Source organism: Schistocerca nitens, chromosome 4 (genome assembly GCF_023898315.1).
Source record: "Schistocerca nitens isolate TAMUIC-IGC-003100 chromosome 4, iqSchNite1.1, whole genome shotgun sequence".
NCBI lineage: Eukaryota > Metazoa > Arthropoda > Insecta > Orthoptera > Acrididae > Schistocerca > Schistocerca nitens.
Window position 1 is genome coordinate 602,526,627 of NC_064617.1, and position 18,498 is coordinate 602,545,124.

The window sequence follows — 18,498 nt, forward strand, 5'->3', positions numbered from 1 at the left end:
TTTAACGAAGGCTTTTGACTGTGTTGACCACAAAATATTACTGCAGAAGTTGGAACATTATGGAGTAAGGGGAGTAGCTTACAATTGGTTCGCCTCCTACTTTAAGAACAGAAAGCAGAAGGTAATCCTCCGCAATATTGAGAGTGGTAATGATGTTCAGTCCCAATGGGGCACTGTTAAATGGGGCGTTCCCCAAGGGTCGGTGCTGGGGCCACTGCTGTTTCTTATTTATATAAATGATATGCCTTCTAGTATTACAGGTGATTCAAAAATATTTCTGTTTGCTGATGACACCACCTTGGTAGTGAAGGATCTTGTGTGTAATATTGAAACATTATCAAATAATGTAGTTCATGAAATAAGTTCGTGGCTTGTGGAAAATAATTTGATGCTAAATCACAGTAAGACTCAGTTTTTACAGTTTCTAACTCACAATTCAACAAGAACTGATATTTTAATCAGACAGAATGGGCATGTTATAAGCGAGACGGAACAGTTCAAGTTCCTAGGCGTACGGATAGATAGTAAGCTGTTGTGGAAAGCCCATGTTCAGGATCTTGTTCAGAAACTAAATGCCGCTTTATTTACCATTAGAACAGTATCTGAAATAAGTGACATTTCAACACGAAAAGTAGTATACTTCGCATATTTTCATACGCTTATGTCATATGGTATTATTTTTTGGGGTAATTCTTCTGATTCAAAAAGGGTATTTTTGGCTCAAAAACGGGCTGTTCGAGCTATGTATGGTGTAAGTTCGAAAACCTCTTGTCGACCCCTATTCAATAGTCTGGGAATTTTGACATTGCCCTCACAGTATGTATTTTCTTTAATGTTGTTTGTTGTTAGCAATATTAGCTTATTCCCAAGAGTTAGCAGCTTTCACTCAGTTAATACTAGGCAGAAATCAAATCTGCATGTGGAATGCACTTCCTTGACTCTTGTGCAGAAAGGAGTGCAGTATTCTGCTGCATCCATTTTCAATAAGCTACCACAAGAACTCAAATATCTTAGCAGTAGCCCAAACACTTTTAAGTCTAAACTGAAGAGTTTCCTCATGGCTCACTCCTTCTATTCTGTCGAGGAGCTCCTGGAAGAGCTAAAAAAATTAAGCAAATTCCAGTGTTACATTCTTGATTTTCTTTATTTAAACTAACGTCTTGTTGCCTGAATATGTTTCTTATATTTCATTTCATCTGTTTCTACAATCGTGTTATAATTTCATGTATTGACTCGTTCCATGACCATGGAGACTTCTCCTAAATGTGGTCCCACGGAACAATAAATAAATAAATAAATCCCAAGTCAAGGGCACTCATTACTTTCTGTGAATAAAGCTCCAGTTGGGTTTCACGCGAATAATACTTCTGCACTGGTTATGAGTCAATAAACAGTTTTCTTCAAGATACCTCAATGTTGCAACAGAGTTATATTACAAAATCCTATTAGAAATTGATGTCAACGATGTGGGTCTATAATTCATCAGATTAATTCTATTTCCTTTATGGTGTATTTGTGATCTGTGTAACTTTCCAATCTTTAGGTACATACCTATTAATTAGTGATGGGTATATATGATTGCTAAAAATGCAGTTATTTCATCAGCATACTCTGAAAGGAAACTAACTGGTATAATACTTGGACTGAAAGACTTGTCTTTATTAAGTGATTTACCATAGTTAGTATGAAAGGAATGGAGACTGTCTCTTACAAAGGCATCAAGCGAATTTTGATGTGCTTTTTAAATACATGTATTTTGCACTTATTTTTGATGGATCTGGAGATACTGTACTCAATCTCCTAACAACGACCTTCTGGTTACTAGTTCCTATACCGCCACAGTGCTTTCTATTTGCTCAGGATTATTTGTCATACGTTATCACAATCATTTACACTCCGTGTGGGCTTCTGAACTAATCATTCAAAATAATTTTCAGAGAAAGCATTTATTACAATTATGAATGATGTTTCATGCCTACCACCAACTTTAAACCATGTATTTTCACAAACATTTCATGGGTACATTGAAGTCACTAGCAACTGTAATTGCATGAGTGAGGTACCTACTCAAAATGAGCCTCAATTTTTTCTTGAACAGTTCAACAAGTGTATCTTCTTAACCAGGGGTCAATAAAACAAACCAATAATGAACCAATTATTAATTTATTCTGACTTTTGGTTGTTTTTCTAACAGTGATGTATGTATTTCTCCACATAAGGTAAAATTTTGACAATATAGTGGAGGTGTTGAGTCACAGACACCCACAACAAAAAGATTGCTAAACAAGTAAGCTTTTTGCCAAAAGGCCTTCTTCTGGATTCAACAAAACAAACAAACACACACACACACACACACGCACGCACACACGCACACACACACACACACACACACACATATGCAACTCATACACACATGACCACTGTCCTAAGAAATGATTTGGTAGCAACTGGGTATGTTATATACTGTCCAGCAACTATATGTAAAACATATTTTGTGAGAATGTTACTGAAACTTCATATGATACACTCCTGGAAATTGAAATAAGAACACCGTGAATTCATTATCACAGGAAGGGGAAACTTTATTGACACATTCCTGGGGTCAGATACATCACATGATCACACTGACAGAACCACAGGCACATAGACACAGGCAACAGAGCATGCACAATGTCGGCACTAGTACAGTGTATATCCACCTTTCGCAGCAATGCAGGCTGCTATTCTCCCATGGAGACGATCGTAGAGATGCTGGATGTAGTCCTGTGGAACGGCTTGCCATGCCATTTCCACCTGGCGCCTCAGTTGGACCAGCGTTCGTGCTGGACGTGCAGACCGCGTGAGACGACGCTTCATCCAGTCCCAAACATGCTCAATGGGGGACAGATCCGGAGATCTTGCTGGCCAGGGTAGTTGACTTACACCTTCTAGAGCACGTTGGGTGGCACGGGATACATGCGGACGTGCATTGTCCTGTTGGAACAGCAAGTTCCCTTGCCGGTCTAGGAATGGTAGAACGATGGGTTCGATGACGGTTTGGATGTACCGTGCACTATTCAGTGTCCCCTCGACGATCACCAGTGGTGTACGGCCAGTGTAGGAGATCGCTCCCCACACCATGATGCCGGGTGTTGGCCCTGTGTGCCTCGGTCGTATGCAGTCCTGATTGTGGCGCTCACCTGCACGGCGCCAAACACGTACACGACCATCATTGGCACCAAGGCAGAAGCGACTCTCATCGCTGAAGACGACATGTCTCCATTCGTCCCTCCATTCACGCCTGTCGCGACACCACTGGAGGCGGGCTGCACAATGTTGGGGCGTGAGCGGAAGACGGCCTAACGGTGTGCGGGACCGTAGCCCAGCTTCATGGAGACGGTTGCGAATGGTCCTCGCCGATACCCCAGGAGCAACAGTGTCCCTAATTTGCTGGGACGTGGCGGTGCGGTCCCCTACGGCACTGCGTAGGATCCTACGGTCTTGGCGTGCATCCGTGCGTCGCTGCGGTCCGGTCCCAGGTCGACGGGCACGTGCACCTTCCGCCGACCACTGGCGACAACATCGATGTACTGTGGAGACCTCACGCCCCACGTGTTGAGCAATTCGGCGGTACGTCCACCCGGCCTCCCGCATGCCCACTATACGCCCTCGCTCAAAGTCCGTCAACTGCACATACGGTTCACGTCCACACTGTCGCGGCATGCTACCAGTGTTAAAGACTGCGATGGAGCTCCGTATGCCACGGCAAACTGGCTGACACTGATGGAGGCCAACACCGGGGTTCCTGGTGTGTCCGCTGTGCCGTGCGTGTGATCATTGCTTGTACAGCCCTCTCGCAGTATCCGGAGCAAGTATGGTGGGTCTGACACACCGGTGTCAATGTGTTCTTTTTTCCATTTCCAGGAGTGTAGTTTGATAACTCTTTCTGTTCACAAATGTCTTCTGAATTTTTTTCAGTTCCAGTTTCGTAGCCAGGATAGTCTTCCAATGTTGAAGGGTCTTTGTAGAGAAAGTAGTCTTTGTGTTGTAAAGGAAGGAATATCACTTTTATGCAGATTACAATGCTGTTGGAATATCAGTATTGTCGAGTAAGGATACATCCACTTCCTCAGGAACCAAGTATCGGTAATGGTTGGATTTTTTTCCTTCCAGCAACCTTATTTATTTCCAGTTCAAGATTCAATTAACTTATGAATAGTGTAACATGAAAAGGTGATTTAATTGCTCCTGTTGACAGTAATCCAAGCGCTTACATACATTCTTACAAGAAAAATACTTATTCATCTCAAAATAGTTTTTCTCCCCCTCAAATGACTGAAATTGAGCTTGAAAGACATATTCCTTATATACAAAAATTGGACTGCCATCCACCTAACACAACTTATGTTTCAGTTGGTTACCTTTACTACTTCTGTAATCTGCATTCTACGCAGAACTTTCTCCAGTATTAAATAAATTATAAGAAATTTTAACATTTATGCCCTGGTAGACTAAGACACATGCAGAGTAAAAACATATTGTGTTCATTTATCGCCATTTACAGGACAGTTTAACCAGCAAACAAATAGAAAATACAGACTGGAATATAATGATAATATAATCCAGACTGGAGTATAATGATAATATTATGAAAAGGATAGAGTGCTGCTCACCATATAGCAAAGATGTTGAATTGCACACAGGCTCAACAAGGAGACTACTAAACATGTAAGCTTTTGTCCATAAGGCAGCCTTCTGAAACAGAAAACAGACAACACAACACACACGCGCGCATACACACACACATTCATACAAATGCAGATCACACACACACACACACACAAGCACTCTCTCTGACCGCTGGGGCTAGACTGCGAGCAACTGCACATGATGGGAGAAGCAATCTGGGTGGTGGAGGTACGGAGGTGGCTGGGCTGGGGAGGGTAGGGTGAGCAGGCCACAGGTGGGGGATGGTAAAGTGTTGTTTTTGGAAGCATACAGGGCTGAGGCAGAAAGAGGGTAGAGCAGCTATGTGCAGTCAGGAGACTGTGGGTACACTTTTGGAATATAAAGCTGTGGAGTGGGAATAGGGAAGGGGATCAGTGGGTGAAGGACAATGACTAACGAAGGTTGTGGCCAGGAGGATTACAGGAATGTACGACATACAGCAGGAAGAGTCCTCACTCATGCAACACACAAAAGCTGGTGTTGGTAGGAAGGACCCGGATGGCACAGGCTGTGAAACAGTCATTAAAATTAATGTAGCCATCCCTTAGGTGGAGATCACTTTGAGGAGGGTGGCTTGTTTGGTTGAGGAGGACCAGGCGAAGCGAATGGGGAAGAAGGTGTTGAGATTCTAGAGAAATGGTCAGCAACACATCGATCGTGATCTATTGGTAGATAGCGAGTGCTCAATTGGTAGATGGCATGAGTACTGAGAGTGTAAAAGAAAAATTGTTGAATAAAATTGTCAATTGTTTTCCGTAGCAATAAAATGCGTGCTCATTGACACACGTTGTTTTGTTTGTTAATAACAGTGTAGAACTGGTACCAACATCTACCTTGAACCCCTAAAATGTTTTGCCACATTAGTTAAATCAGCCGCTACCTGCACGCCACTCATTGCTGCACTGTTTCACTCATCTTTGTGAAATGTGTTCGATACGTGTCAGGAGAAGGCGGTGAGTTTCGTGCCGTGTACTTCTGCAATGTAATAGAGCCTGGAAAGGACATAGGTAGAATTTTTGTGTGCCTTCAGTACTCAGCACTGAGCATGCGTAGTTGCATACCATGTTGACACTTTTCGATAACATACGAGTAGTGCAGCGACTTCACGCATAATGAGTTGTGTATCAAAAAACCTAAAGTTTATCATTTTCATTCCAAATGGGAGCACGAATTTTTTGTAACAGAAAGAAATGGCACATGCATTTCTTTAGTGTGTGATGTTAAGGTTGCATTTGTGAAAAAGACAAATGTCTAGAGACATTTCAAAACTGTGCACCCAAGTGTTAACACCGAGTTTCCTGTGAACTCCGATCTGAGAAAAGAGAAAATCAAGAAACTTAAAAATCAATTGAGTGTTCAACAAAGCATGTTCACAAAACCAGTAGACAAAAGTATTGCTGCCACTCTTGCTTCTTACTGTGTTTCGAATGTATTGGCTTAAAGGAAGAAGCCCTTCGAAGATGGTGAATTCGTAGAAGAAGCATTTTAAGAAGCTGCCGACGAGTTGTTCCATAATTTCAAGAACAGGTCTGATATAGTTGCAGCCATCAAATCCCTTCAACTTTCATCAAGAACAGTCACAAGGAGGGTTGATAATATGTCTAATGATGTTTTCTCTCAACTGAAAACAGATTTGGATGAGTGCTGTTATTTTTCAATGCAATTAGATGAGTCCCCTGATGCAACAGGTACTGTTCAGTTGCCAGTTTTTGTAAGAATGGGTTTTAATAACTTTACTGTCAAGGAAAAACTTTTGAAAGTAATTTCTTTGAAAGGCCGTACAAGAGGAGAAGATAAATTTTTTGTCATGAAGCAACTCATTCTATCGGAGAAAGCTTGTAAGCATTACCAAAGATGGATCCCCAGCCTTGAGAGGTTCTAAAAGTGGTTTTATTGCTCTGTGCCAAACAGATGAAAGTTTTCCACCATTTTTAACTTATCACTGTATTTTGCTCCAGCAGTCTCTGTGTGGAAAGTTTTTAAATTTGAATGGAACTATGAACACTGTTGTAAAGGTGTAAACAAAATTAGGTCTCACTCTCTCCAAACAAGACTTTTCAAAGATTTGGCAAGTGAATTAGAACAACAGTATGGAGATTTACTGCTCCACACTGAAGTGCATTGGCTCAGCAAGGGAAAAGTGCTGCAACAATTCCACAAGCTTTCACCGGCTATCAAATTATTTTTGCAGGAACAAGATGAGAATAGTCTGTCAGCTTGTACTGAAGATCCTCTCTGGCTTATGAATTTTGCTTTCTTAATTGACCTAACAGGAAAGCTTAATGCTCTGAATTTGAAATTTAAAGGCAATGACAAAGATATTGTTGATATGACATCTGAAGTAAATTCTTTTACTGAAAAACTGTTTTTGTGGGAGTGCTGCCTTAAGAGGGGTGAATTAAGACATTTTCCAACTCTGAAGACACAAATAGAAGAAAGTGAGATACCTTACAATAGTGAATGTCATGCAATAATGATCACCAATTTGAGGGATGATTTCAGTGATCGGTTTTCAGACTTCAAAAAGATTTCAGTGGTTCCCCAGTTTGTATCTCTGAACAACTGAATATATCTTCTTCCATTGCAAAAGTTTTTGACATAGATTGGGCAGCTCTTGAACTTGAAATAAAATCATTAAAAATTATTTGTTTCTCAAAAGTACTGCAAAACTCAAAACCTGTTGGGCTCTAATTCCTCAGGAGAAATACCCTATCTTAGTTAATGTTGCTCTTAGAATAAAGGCCTTGTTTGCTTCTACCTACCTGTGTGAATTACTGTTTTCAAATATGAACTTTATTAAAAATAAACACAGAACAAGGTTGACTGATGAACATCTGGACTCTTGTATTCGACTAAGTGCAATAAGTTATACACCAAATATCAAGGACATTGTTGACAAAACAGCTACTCAAATTTCACATTAAATGTAAAATAATTCTTGTGTTATTAATGTAAGAATATACTTGAGAATATTATGAATTAAAATTATTATGTTTTGAAAAAATAGTGAAGATTTAAAACTTTTATTTTAAATAATTTTTACAGTACCGGTATCCAAAAGTTAAAAATGTAGCAATTGAATTTTTAAAAGTAGACCACTTTTGATATGTTGGTACAGAATAGTAGATTGTGAAGGCTTTGTGGTTGCCTACCCCTGTTCTAGATGAATGTTGGTAGGGTGTCCTCAGCCTCAATCCAGATCACAAAGATGTCATCAATGAATCAGAACCATGTGAGGGGTTTTGGAATTCTTGGTGGTTAGGAAGGATTCCTCTAGATGGCTCATGAATAGGTTGGCATCAGATGGTGCCAGGTGGGTGCTCATTGCTGTATCCCAGATTTGTTTGTAGGTGATGCCTTCAAAGGGCAAGTCATGGTGACCAGACAGGAGATTGTAGGTTTGGAATCCGTAGGCTGTTGTGAAAGGTAGTGTTCAATAATCGCTAGACCATGGGCATTAGAGATGTTAGTGTAAAGGAAGGGAGGTATCAACAGCAACAAGCAGGGCACCATGTGGCAAAGTAGTGGGAATTGTGGAGAGTTGGTAGAGGAAATGGTTGGTATCTTTTATATAGGAGAGTAGGTTGCAGGTAACAGGCTGAAGGTGTTGGTCTATGAGAACAGAGAAAGGATTTGAGTTGAGACTGGAGATCCTGCTGGATTTCTGGAATGTGGTCCCTGTGGCAGGGTTTGTAGATTGACAAATCTGGCAGCTGGTGGAGTCCCTCTGCCAAGTAATAGTTGTGGTTTAAAACAACACTGTTAGAGCCTTTGTCAGCAGATAGGATGATGAGATCAGGATCAAGTTTAGATGGGGGATTGTGGTTCTTTCTGCAGATGAATGGTTAGCTTGCATTTTTGGGAGTTGGGGAATGATGGTGGGGTGCAGTTCGAGTTTAAAAAATTCTGGAAAGTTAACAAGGGGGTGATTTGGGGGCAGTGGGGTGGATCATGGTTGGAAAGAGGAGTGAACTGAGTCAGACAGGATTCAACATTGATCTTAGGTTGAGTCTAATTGGTAGGGTTGGTGGCGAAAAAGTTTTTCCACGTAGGGACTGGAAGAAGGAGAGAAGGTCTTTAAAAATCCAGCACGACTGAATTTGGGAGTAGGGCAAAAGGTGAGGCCTTTGGAAAAGACTGATACTCCCGTGACGCTAAGGCTTTTGGATGAAAAGTTCATGACCGTTTCTGATCTATTTAGATTCTGGATTCTGTACGGTGGTGGGAGGAAGTTTTTGAGGGTGGGATAAATATAGTAGGTCTGCGAGGCAAGGTGTGTCAACTATGAGGGGACGTGAGGGAGGTTTGGAGGTTGTCGTAGAGATGGTGGATAATGGTAGTCCACGGCAGGAGCAGGAAGAGAACAGGTTGGTGAGTTTTTTTAGGTGGTGTGCATGCTACTCTAGTTCCTACAGGACAAAAGTTTCTATGAGTGAGATGGAAAATTCAGGAAAATTCTCCTACTGTGGATCCCAAATTCCTTTGTTAGTCATTGTCCTTTACTCACATATTCCCTTTCTCGTTCTCACTCCACAACCTTTTATCCCACATGTGCACCCACAGTCTTTTTACTTCTATCCTTTACCACTGCTTCGCCCCTCCCCGCCCCACCCCCCTAGCCTTACTCTTTGTCTAACTTCCCAACTGCACCTACCTCCCTTACCCTCTCTCTACTTTTTTCCTGTATGGTCCCACAAACAGCATTTTACTGCCCTCCAACTGCACCCTGCTAACCCTACCCCCCCCCCCCCCCCCCCCCACACACACACACACAGCCTTCTCCTTATCACAATCACCCAGATTGCTCCTCCCATCGTGTGCAGTTGCTCGCAATCTGGCGCTGACAGCCAGAAGCAATGCTTGTGTGTGTGTGTGTGTGTGTGTGTGTGTGTGTGTGTGTGTGTGTTGTCTATTTCAGGAGAAAGCCTTGTGGCTGAAAGCTAACTTGTTTAGTAGTCTTTTTGTTGTGCCTGTCTGTGACTCAACATCTCCCACTATATGGTGAGTAGCAATGTATCCTTTTCATAATGTTGTCATTATCCGATGCTGGATTTTCCATTGTTAGATTGGAATATGACATGTATATGAAACTAAATCCGTGTTCGGCAGATATAAGAAGCAACTGGAAGTGGACTGGCATGAAGGAGGTCTAATGAACTGTTTAGCTTTTGGATAAAATGGGAATTTATCCACACATTAAACAACTAGTCATCTTTTTTCCATGCCTGTACACAAATCATCACTTGTTTAACATGTGGTATACTTGTCTCCATCTATATGAACTATTCAAAATGCTGAGATTATCTTCCTGGTTGCTGACTTTTGATAACCAGAAAGCCCATAAATTTTGATACAATGAGACTTTATTTGTGACAGAGTAGTTCTCTCTTACAATAAAAAATGTATGGGAAGAAAAATAACGAAGAGAGAGAGAGAGAGAGAGCAGGGAGGGGAGGGGAGGAGAGAGGGGAGGGGGTGAGGGGAGGGGCAGAGGGGTGAGGGGAGGGGCAGAGGGGGGAGGGGAGGGGATGGGGAGGAAGGGGGAGGGGAGGGGGAGGGGAGGGGAGGGGGAAGAGGGGAAGGGGAGGGGGAGATGGGATGGGGAGATGAGAGGGGGAGGGGGAAGAGGGGAGGGGGAGGTGGAAGAGGGGAGGGGGAGGTGGAAGAGGGGAGGGGAAGAGGGGAGGGGAGAGGGGAGGGGAGGGGGAGGGGAGAGGGGGATGGGAGGGGAGAGGGGGAGGGAGAGTGTCTCAAAATCTCTATATCATTTAGCATGAAGCAGTTAATTTTTACAATTCTCGTAAGGTATTAATTGGGCATAATGTTATAACATTGCCCATTTTGGATGATTACCTTGTTTAGGGCAATATTCATCATCTTCTATCACACGTGCTAATCCAAAATCACATATTTTAGCTATGTTGTTTTCTCCTATCAAAACATTTCTTGCAGCAAGATCTCTATGAATAAGCTGTTTTGCTTCCAGGTACTTCATTCCACTTGCCACCTGGAAGAAACATTCTTGTTTAACATTTATTTAATCAGTTAACTACATGAATGTCTGATAATACAAGGTAACTATGCATGTTTGAAATGAAACACACAAACACAGCAAGCTCTTCTACACAAAGTGAGACAAGCAAATATGTAGACAGATTTTACTTAAAAACTATTAATACAAAAATTTATTTCTTACTCAACTATTACTGATTTTTATATTCCTGTTTCATTTTTTATTACTAATTTTTTTATTTTACTAACAGTAGAGGGCACTACATGCAGAGATGATACCACAATTTCAAATTACTTAGGACTGCCTGTTTTAAATTTATTTTTGGACATGCTGAAGACAATGACAATAAAATAAAATGACATTAAACAGACAGAGATATGCAATGTAAAGTATTGCTATAAACTCCACAAGCAGTGAAAAAATACCTTGCCCTAAAGTAAAACTTTCAAACATATTCATACCAGGCACCAATTTTGTGATAACTGTTATTATAGTGTTGCTGTAGAGGGCACAACAGAGTACAACTTTATAAGGAGATGTTAGCAGTTACACAGACAAAAATTTCCTCAGATTGTCCACCTGCTTAGCTAGGTGGTAACGTGCTTGCCTCCTGTGCAGCGGGCCCAGGTTCAATTCCTGGCCAGATGGAGATTTTCTCCACTCGTGGACTGTGTATTGTGTTGTTCTCATCACCATTTCATCCTCATCACCGACACACAAGTCTCCCAATGTGGCATCGACTGAAATAAGACTTCCACTTGGTGGCCGAACTTCCGGGTCTCCCGGCCAATGATGCCATACGCTCATTTCAATTTTTTTTTTCTTCCCTTAGATTAAAGTAGAATCAGAAGCGACTTGCAGTGCTAGTCAGTAACACACAGATAAATGGAATAATGAATTCCTCCTTCATTTAAACACTAAAAACTGAAATTCCATTCAGGCCTCAGAAGGATTAACAGTGCTGACCAATGCTATGTCATCCGCAGCCCATAAGTATTACACCGCTATCCCGGCCGCTTTCAGCTGTTGTAACGAGAACCGCTAGTTCGGAATCAAGTAGTGTTTCAATTGGCCTCACAAGGAATGAGTGCACTCTACTTGCCAACAGCACTCGGCAGACCTAGACAATCACCTACCCAAGTGCTAGCCAAGCCTGACAACGCTCAACTTCGGTGATCTCCTGGGAACTGGGCAAGGCTGTTGGCTCATTTATACACTGCCTAACAAAAAAAGCGAAACACCCAGAAGGAGAGGAGAAAATAAAATGGAATTTCACAAACTGAGAGGATACATGATGTTATTTGAGAGATTACAAAATTGAGTCACATTTACGAATAATTTGGTAGTACGAGTACATTTATCAATATGATGTTGCACCTGCTCTGATCCAGATGATTCAATTAGGAAGAGTGTCATAAAGCCATTGTATCATCTGCGACAAGCTGATACACAACTGTTGTAAATTGTCATTGATATGCTGGATAATGGCACTGGGACAGAGTTGAGTTCCGAGCCAGTCCCACCGTGTTTTATTGGGGACAGATCCAGGAATGTTGCTGGCCACAGCTATATCTCAACATCATACACACAGTTCATCAAGATACTGTGACATGAGAAGTAACACATGAGGATGCAGGATGTCTCAATGTACCACTGTGTCGTCAATAGTTACCTCAATCAAAATACCAGCTGTGACCTGAAGTCCAACCTATTGGTTCCCCACGATGTGTTGCCAGGAGTAACACTACTGAGCATCTCCAAAACATTGAAAGAATGCAGTAATGCAGAACCACAGTTTATTGCTGAACATGATTTTATGTTATTCGTCAACTGTTCATGCTTCCCAGTCACAGCATCCCTCCACTACTGCTAGTCTCCAAATAACAGTGAAGGTTCACAGTATATGTTGCAGGGTATTCATTACTTGTTCTCGCATGCCAAGCACAGAAGTGAATGGATTACCATGTACTTGGTGCACAGTACAGCACACCTCCACTGTGGTTGTCCTGTCCTCACATTCCCATGTCATTCAACATTGGCCCACTGGCCCACTGAAACATTCAAATGCCATGCCCCACAAATCTGGAAATTCCATAATTCGACCAGCCGGCTAAATGGAGAGCCACACTGAGGCTCCTTTCAAATTCTGTCACATGCTGATAATACTGTCTCAGACAAGTATGTGAGATCTCTGTCCTTCACAGTGAGCACTCAACATCTGATGCTGTTCATGTCCCTTATATACTCTAGCAGGTTTGGTAAGAACACCAATGTAATGTAGTGCCTGCTCTACCATAAACGTAAACTCTGCACATAGGCCTTGATGAGCCCATCGGTACCAATCGACAGCTGTATCATCCTCTGCCAATGGCACCATTGGTTGCAGTATTGAGGGGCATGGGCTCAGCAGACCATTCTCCCAGTTATTGTGTTTTCATGACCTGCAGCTGCTACTTTTCAATCAAGCAGTTCCTGTAATGGCCTCATGAAGCTCAGTGCACTCTGTTCCAATCCTCCTATCAAGACAAAATCCATGTTAGTACCAGAATCAAAGCTGGGTCCTCCACATGGTATGCACTGATCACTCAGCTACAGAGATGGATGGCTGCTGTGTCTGTCACTGAGAACTGCAACTTTAACCGTTTACATAACCACTGATGGTGTGTATGAGTACAAAGTCATATTGACATCTGAACGTGTCTTAAGAGGCCTTTACTTTTTTGTCCGGCATTGTATGAATGCATTTCTTTCCTACCCTTCCTCTTGAAGAACAGCTTCTTTTGCTGTAGACATAGGATGACTGTTTCTTGTACCTACTATCCTTGCTTCTGCTTGATTCTCAAAGCTACATCTTGTGTTTCCTCTCCTCTTTTGCTGGAGTATTACGGGGCAATGTAGGGACTAAATATTTCTTTAGAACACACTTCCTTTTATTTTGCAAAAGACAAAAGGAAAAGAACATTTAATTCCAATAAAACACTCAGTTATGGTCTACAAATAAAATAACACTGTCAACTACAAATCTCATACCGGTAAGCTAGAAGATATACTGCAATACCACTGTAAGAAAGAAAATACTGTTTCTGAGACATAAGCTGCTGTTTATTAGTTCAGCTGACTGTGAACAATATTCTAATTATATACAGGGTGATCATAATTAAAGTTAAACTTTCAAACCAGTGTAGAAATAACATCACTGGTCATCATGACGTCAAATTGCAACGGAATATTATTAGAGAAGGGAGAAAACATATGGCAGAAGAAAAATGAATAGTTAAAAAAATGTAGCAATAGCATAATGTAATCATGGTCGACTACAAATGACAAATTAATCATACAAAAGCGCCTAAGGTGTATGTTTGATGTTAAACAAACTGTACTACTCAGTGGGCATGGGTGTACAGGTGTGATACTGTTAGTTACGTAAGCCCATCCACCACGGCAAGGTCATATCACATTGCATGGGAAAAATCAGATTCAATTGTCCTGAGGCCAAAAATCGCATAAACAGCATCACTCACATTGGTTTTTAATTGTCCTGAGGCCAAAAAGCGGATAACAAGCATCAATCAAAATCAAATAGGATTATTAATTTCCATGTGACTGGCACAAAACATGTTCAATATGCTCTCCACCGTTTTCTGCAACAACTTGAAATTGAGAAACAGCACATTCCGCAATTGATTGAAGTGTTTATGGGGTCACGGTCACACTGTGTTGCACAATGCGTGCCTTTAATGCAGCTAAGTTTGCAATCAGAACACTGAACACATCTAAGGAGATGGCAGCTGATAATACTAGCATTTCCGAAATGGAACTGCAGGAACTGCTTAGCTGGATTTGCAATATGTGGAGGTGCACCATCTTGCATAAAAATGATCCCATCCACATATCCACAATGTTGGAGAGCTGGAATGACGTGGTTGCGCAAAAGACACTCACTCATAGTGCTTACCAGTGATGGTACAGGTAAAAGGACTGGAAGCAGCTGTCTCCGAAAAAATATGGCCGTAAGATAACTGATGCCATAAACTCGCACCACACAGTGACCTTTTCAGTATGAAGTGGTACTGGTTGATTTCCGTATGGATTTTCCATTGCCCATATTTGACAATTCTGTGTATTGACATATTCTGTCAGATGGAAGTGGGCTTCGTCTGAACACAAAATCCTCCAAGGCCAATCATTGTCCACTTCCATGCAAGCAAGAAATTTTAAAGCAAAGGTCTCTCTTGCTGGCAGGTCAACAGGAAGCAACTCGTGCACATGGGTAATTTTGAATGAATAGCAAAGAAGGATGTTTCATAGGATTTTATGCACTGGGATCACAGGTATGTCTAATGTTTGGGCAATTCTCCAGGCACGACATGTTTGCACACCACCACTCATCTCCTCCTGGATTGCTGTGGCCACTGCTTCCACTGAAGTTAAATCAATTCATTTCCTCCCTCTACCAGGTTGCACACCAAAAGAACCCATCTTTTCGAATTTCCGAATCATTTTCTCCAGACCCATGGCAATCATCAAACCGACACCTTTTTTCAAACCCTTCAGTGTCCAGAACTTCTGCAGAGTAATGTGTGCACAGTCATCATTTCTGTAATACATCTTTACAAGCAGAGCGTGATCCTGCATTGAGACAGTCATGGAGAATGTCGCAGACGCGGAAGGAGGAAAAGCCATGTACCCGGCATGTTTATACCAACTTCAATAGGTCATGTGAATAACAGGTGTTTTCATTTACGCTTTCTGACACATACAGCGCCATTTATTGATAAATTTTCACACTATTTTTTTCTTCCGCCATACGTTTTCTCCCTTCTCTAATAAGATTCCATTACAATTTGACGTCATTCTGACCAGTGGTGTTATTTCTACAGCATTTTGAAAGTTTAATTTTAATTATAATTACACTGTACACAACTACATTCATATGCCAGAATTAGATACAATGTAACAGCTTTCAAAATATTTGGTCTTTTTAAAGTCTATGTGTACACAGTGTACACATCCATGACATGCATCTGTTGACCCCCCTCCCCGTCTCTCTCTCTCTCTCTCTCTCTCTCTCTCTCTCACTCAACAATTTACGAGAGCTACTCAGTTGTTCTAATAATGCTATTGAACACTACACATGAATTGTAGAGCATGTTATTATATGATATGGTTACTTACATTTGCGACACTGCCTTTGACCAGGTTGGAAATGTACCTAATTCCACAACAGTAAAAGACTGTGGGTTGGTGGACCAAGCATATCATGTTCTTGTGTGATTCACTCATGAATGACTTATTCGCAGTCAGTACCCTTTAGGGATCAATTAGGCTGGAATGTAACAATATTATGAAAGGGACAGCTGCTATTCCCCATATAGCGGAGTAGGTGAGCTGCAGAGAAGCACAAAAAAAAAGTGTCAGAAAGTGAGCTTTCGGCCAACAAGGCCTTTGTCGAAAATAGACAAAAAAACACACACACACACACACACACACACACACACACACACACACACACAAACATATGAACACAGTTTCTAGCAGCTAAAGCCAGAGACTGAGGTCATTCTGTGCGAGTTGCATTTGTATGTGTGTGTGTGTGTGTGTGTGTGTGTTTTTGTCTTCTTTCGATGAAGGCCTTGTTGGCCAAAAACTCACTTTCTGACAGTCTTTTTGCTTTGCCTCTTTGCGACTCAGCATCTCCACTATATGGTGAGTAGCAACTGCCCTTTTCACAATATTGTTATGCATAGTTCCTTCATTTCTATTTTTTTTTAAATTACCAATAAGTTTCACTATCTGGTGCAAGTAGGAATATACTGGCTGATCAACTGAAAATTACTTCCAAAACAGAACTGTGAAACTGTTGCACTCACATAAATAGGCAACTATTCCCTGTAAACTGTTCTTTCAAAAACATTTTAAAACAAAGGTAACAATCCTGTAGGTCCCTATCCATTGAATACTTAAATCTCTCTGGGAAAATATCTAGCTGTAAAAAATATATTATACTCAGATCAGTATACTGCTAATGTAGGGTGTAAAATAATTCACTATCTTATTTGGCTTCTAATCATTACCATATGAATCCTTACAGTTCAGAGAATTAATTATTGCCAAAATTTCCTGTCTATTAATATCTAACAGTCAAATCTCCAACTACACCTTAAAAAAAAATCATATTTCTGCTACTATCAACTCAGTTCACCCACATCCGGAAACGATCACTGGGGATTTTTGCATACCTCAGTATGAGTAATATCAGTAAAATCTTTACTCCTCATTTCAGTGTACTGGTGGTAGAACCTACCTGTTCTACTCTGACACTATCCTCATTGTATTCCATACTGTTTTGATATTATTCTTAGATGCTATGTATTGGACTTATAAAACTCATACTTTCTACTTCTCTAGGAATAGATTAGATTAGATTAGTACTTGTTCCATAGATCATGAATATGACACTTCGCAATGATGTGGAACGTGTCAGGTTAATAAAAGGTGTCTATACAAGATATTACATAACACAAAATATTACACAACACTTAATATTTTTAAATTTAAAATTTTTTTTTTTTTTTTATTTATCAAAGCTTTGCAGTATTTTCTGTAACAAACTACTGAGGTTAGCTCATTAGCTTCCAACTGTGCTATAAGCTTTTGTACAACTCCCACTTTCTTTTAAATGGTGCCTTCAGTTTCCACACTGACTGCCTGTCACTATAGGGATGGTATGTCATGCATCTTAGAGGAAAGCCGCTTTCATAAAATGTAAGAAGTCTGTATGAAAGTATATATGACGGTAGTATTTGTTCCCGAAAGAACAGTTACCGTGGATGACCATGCAGCTTTACTAGAAATGAAATGATAATTAAATGGACACCCTAGCTGCAAACAGGCGTTGATGTACTTCATTGGGGACATGTTGAAAATGTGTGCCCCGACTGGGACTCGAACCCGGGATCTCCTGCATGTCATGGATGTGTACACTGTGTACACATAGACTTTAAAAAGACCAAATATTTTGAAAGCTGTTACATTGTATCTAATTCTGGCATATGAATGTAGCTGTGTACAGTGTAATTATAATTAAAATTAAACTTTCAAAATGCTGTAGAAATAACACCACTGGTCAGAATGATGTCAAATTGTAATGCAGGAGATCCCGGGTTCGAGTCCCGGTCGGGGCACACATTTTCAACATGTCCCCAATGAAGTACATCAACGCCTGTTTGCAGCTAGGGTGTCCATTTAATTATCATTTCATTTCTGTATGAAAGTATTGCATTTATCATACAAGTACTCTGAATTGTACATATTCTACCATGGAAGGTACCTTTAAGTGTTGAATTAATGATTCTACTGCTAATGGATTACTGACTGAATTTCTTGCAAATCTTCCTTAATTCCTCCAAGCCATTACCTTGTGTTCTGACAGCCCAAGAGAGAGTGCTTTCACAATACAACTATCCACTAACAAGACATCAATAAAAATCGGATCTGTTTATGTGCTACTACTTCTCTGTATTTTGGTTTGGAACGTCACAGTTGAGAGTCAATTTAATGAATAAGAGATGTGTTTCAATTTGCCCGCCCCCCCTCCCCCTCCTCCTCCTTTTTATGAACTGTATAGAACTGAAATGGTTGCATTTTTGTAAAGTTTGTGCATTCTCAGGTACCTACTGGCTGATTCCACATCATTAATGAAACATAACTAACCTATCTAAGCAGCTTCTCATGTGCTACAGTAAAGAAAGATATGATTTCTCAACATGGACCACCAC

The 18,498-nt window shown here is 40.9% G+C and overlaps 1 protein-coding gene across 6 annotated transcripts in view; it reads right to left on the minus strand.

Annotated features, from left to right (window-relative positions):
• Nucleotides 1-18,498, minus strand: part of LOC126253483 (tyrosine-protein kinase Src64B) — a 300,293-nt gene that overhangs the window by 40,609 nt on the left and 241,186 nt on the right. For all 6 annotated transcript variants that reach the window (XM_049954851.1, XM_049954853.1, XM_049954854.1 and 3 more), the window contains one exon: nucleotides 10,561-10,714. In XM_049954851.1, the coding sequence (XP_049810808.1) occupies nucleotides 10,561-10,714 (154 nt within the window). The remainder of the gene's footprint in view (nucleotides 1-10,560; nucleotides 10,715-18,498) is intronic.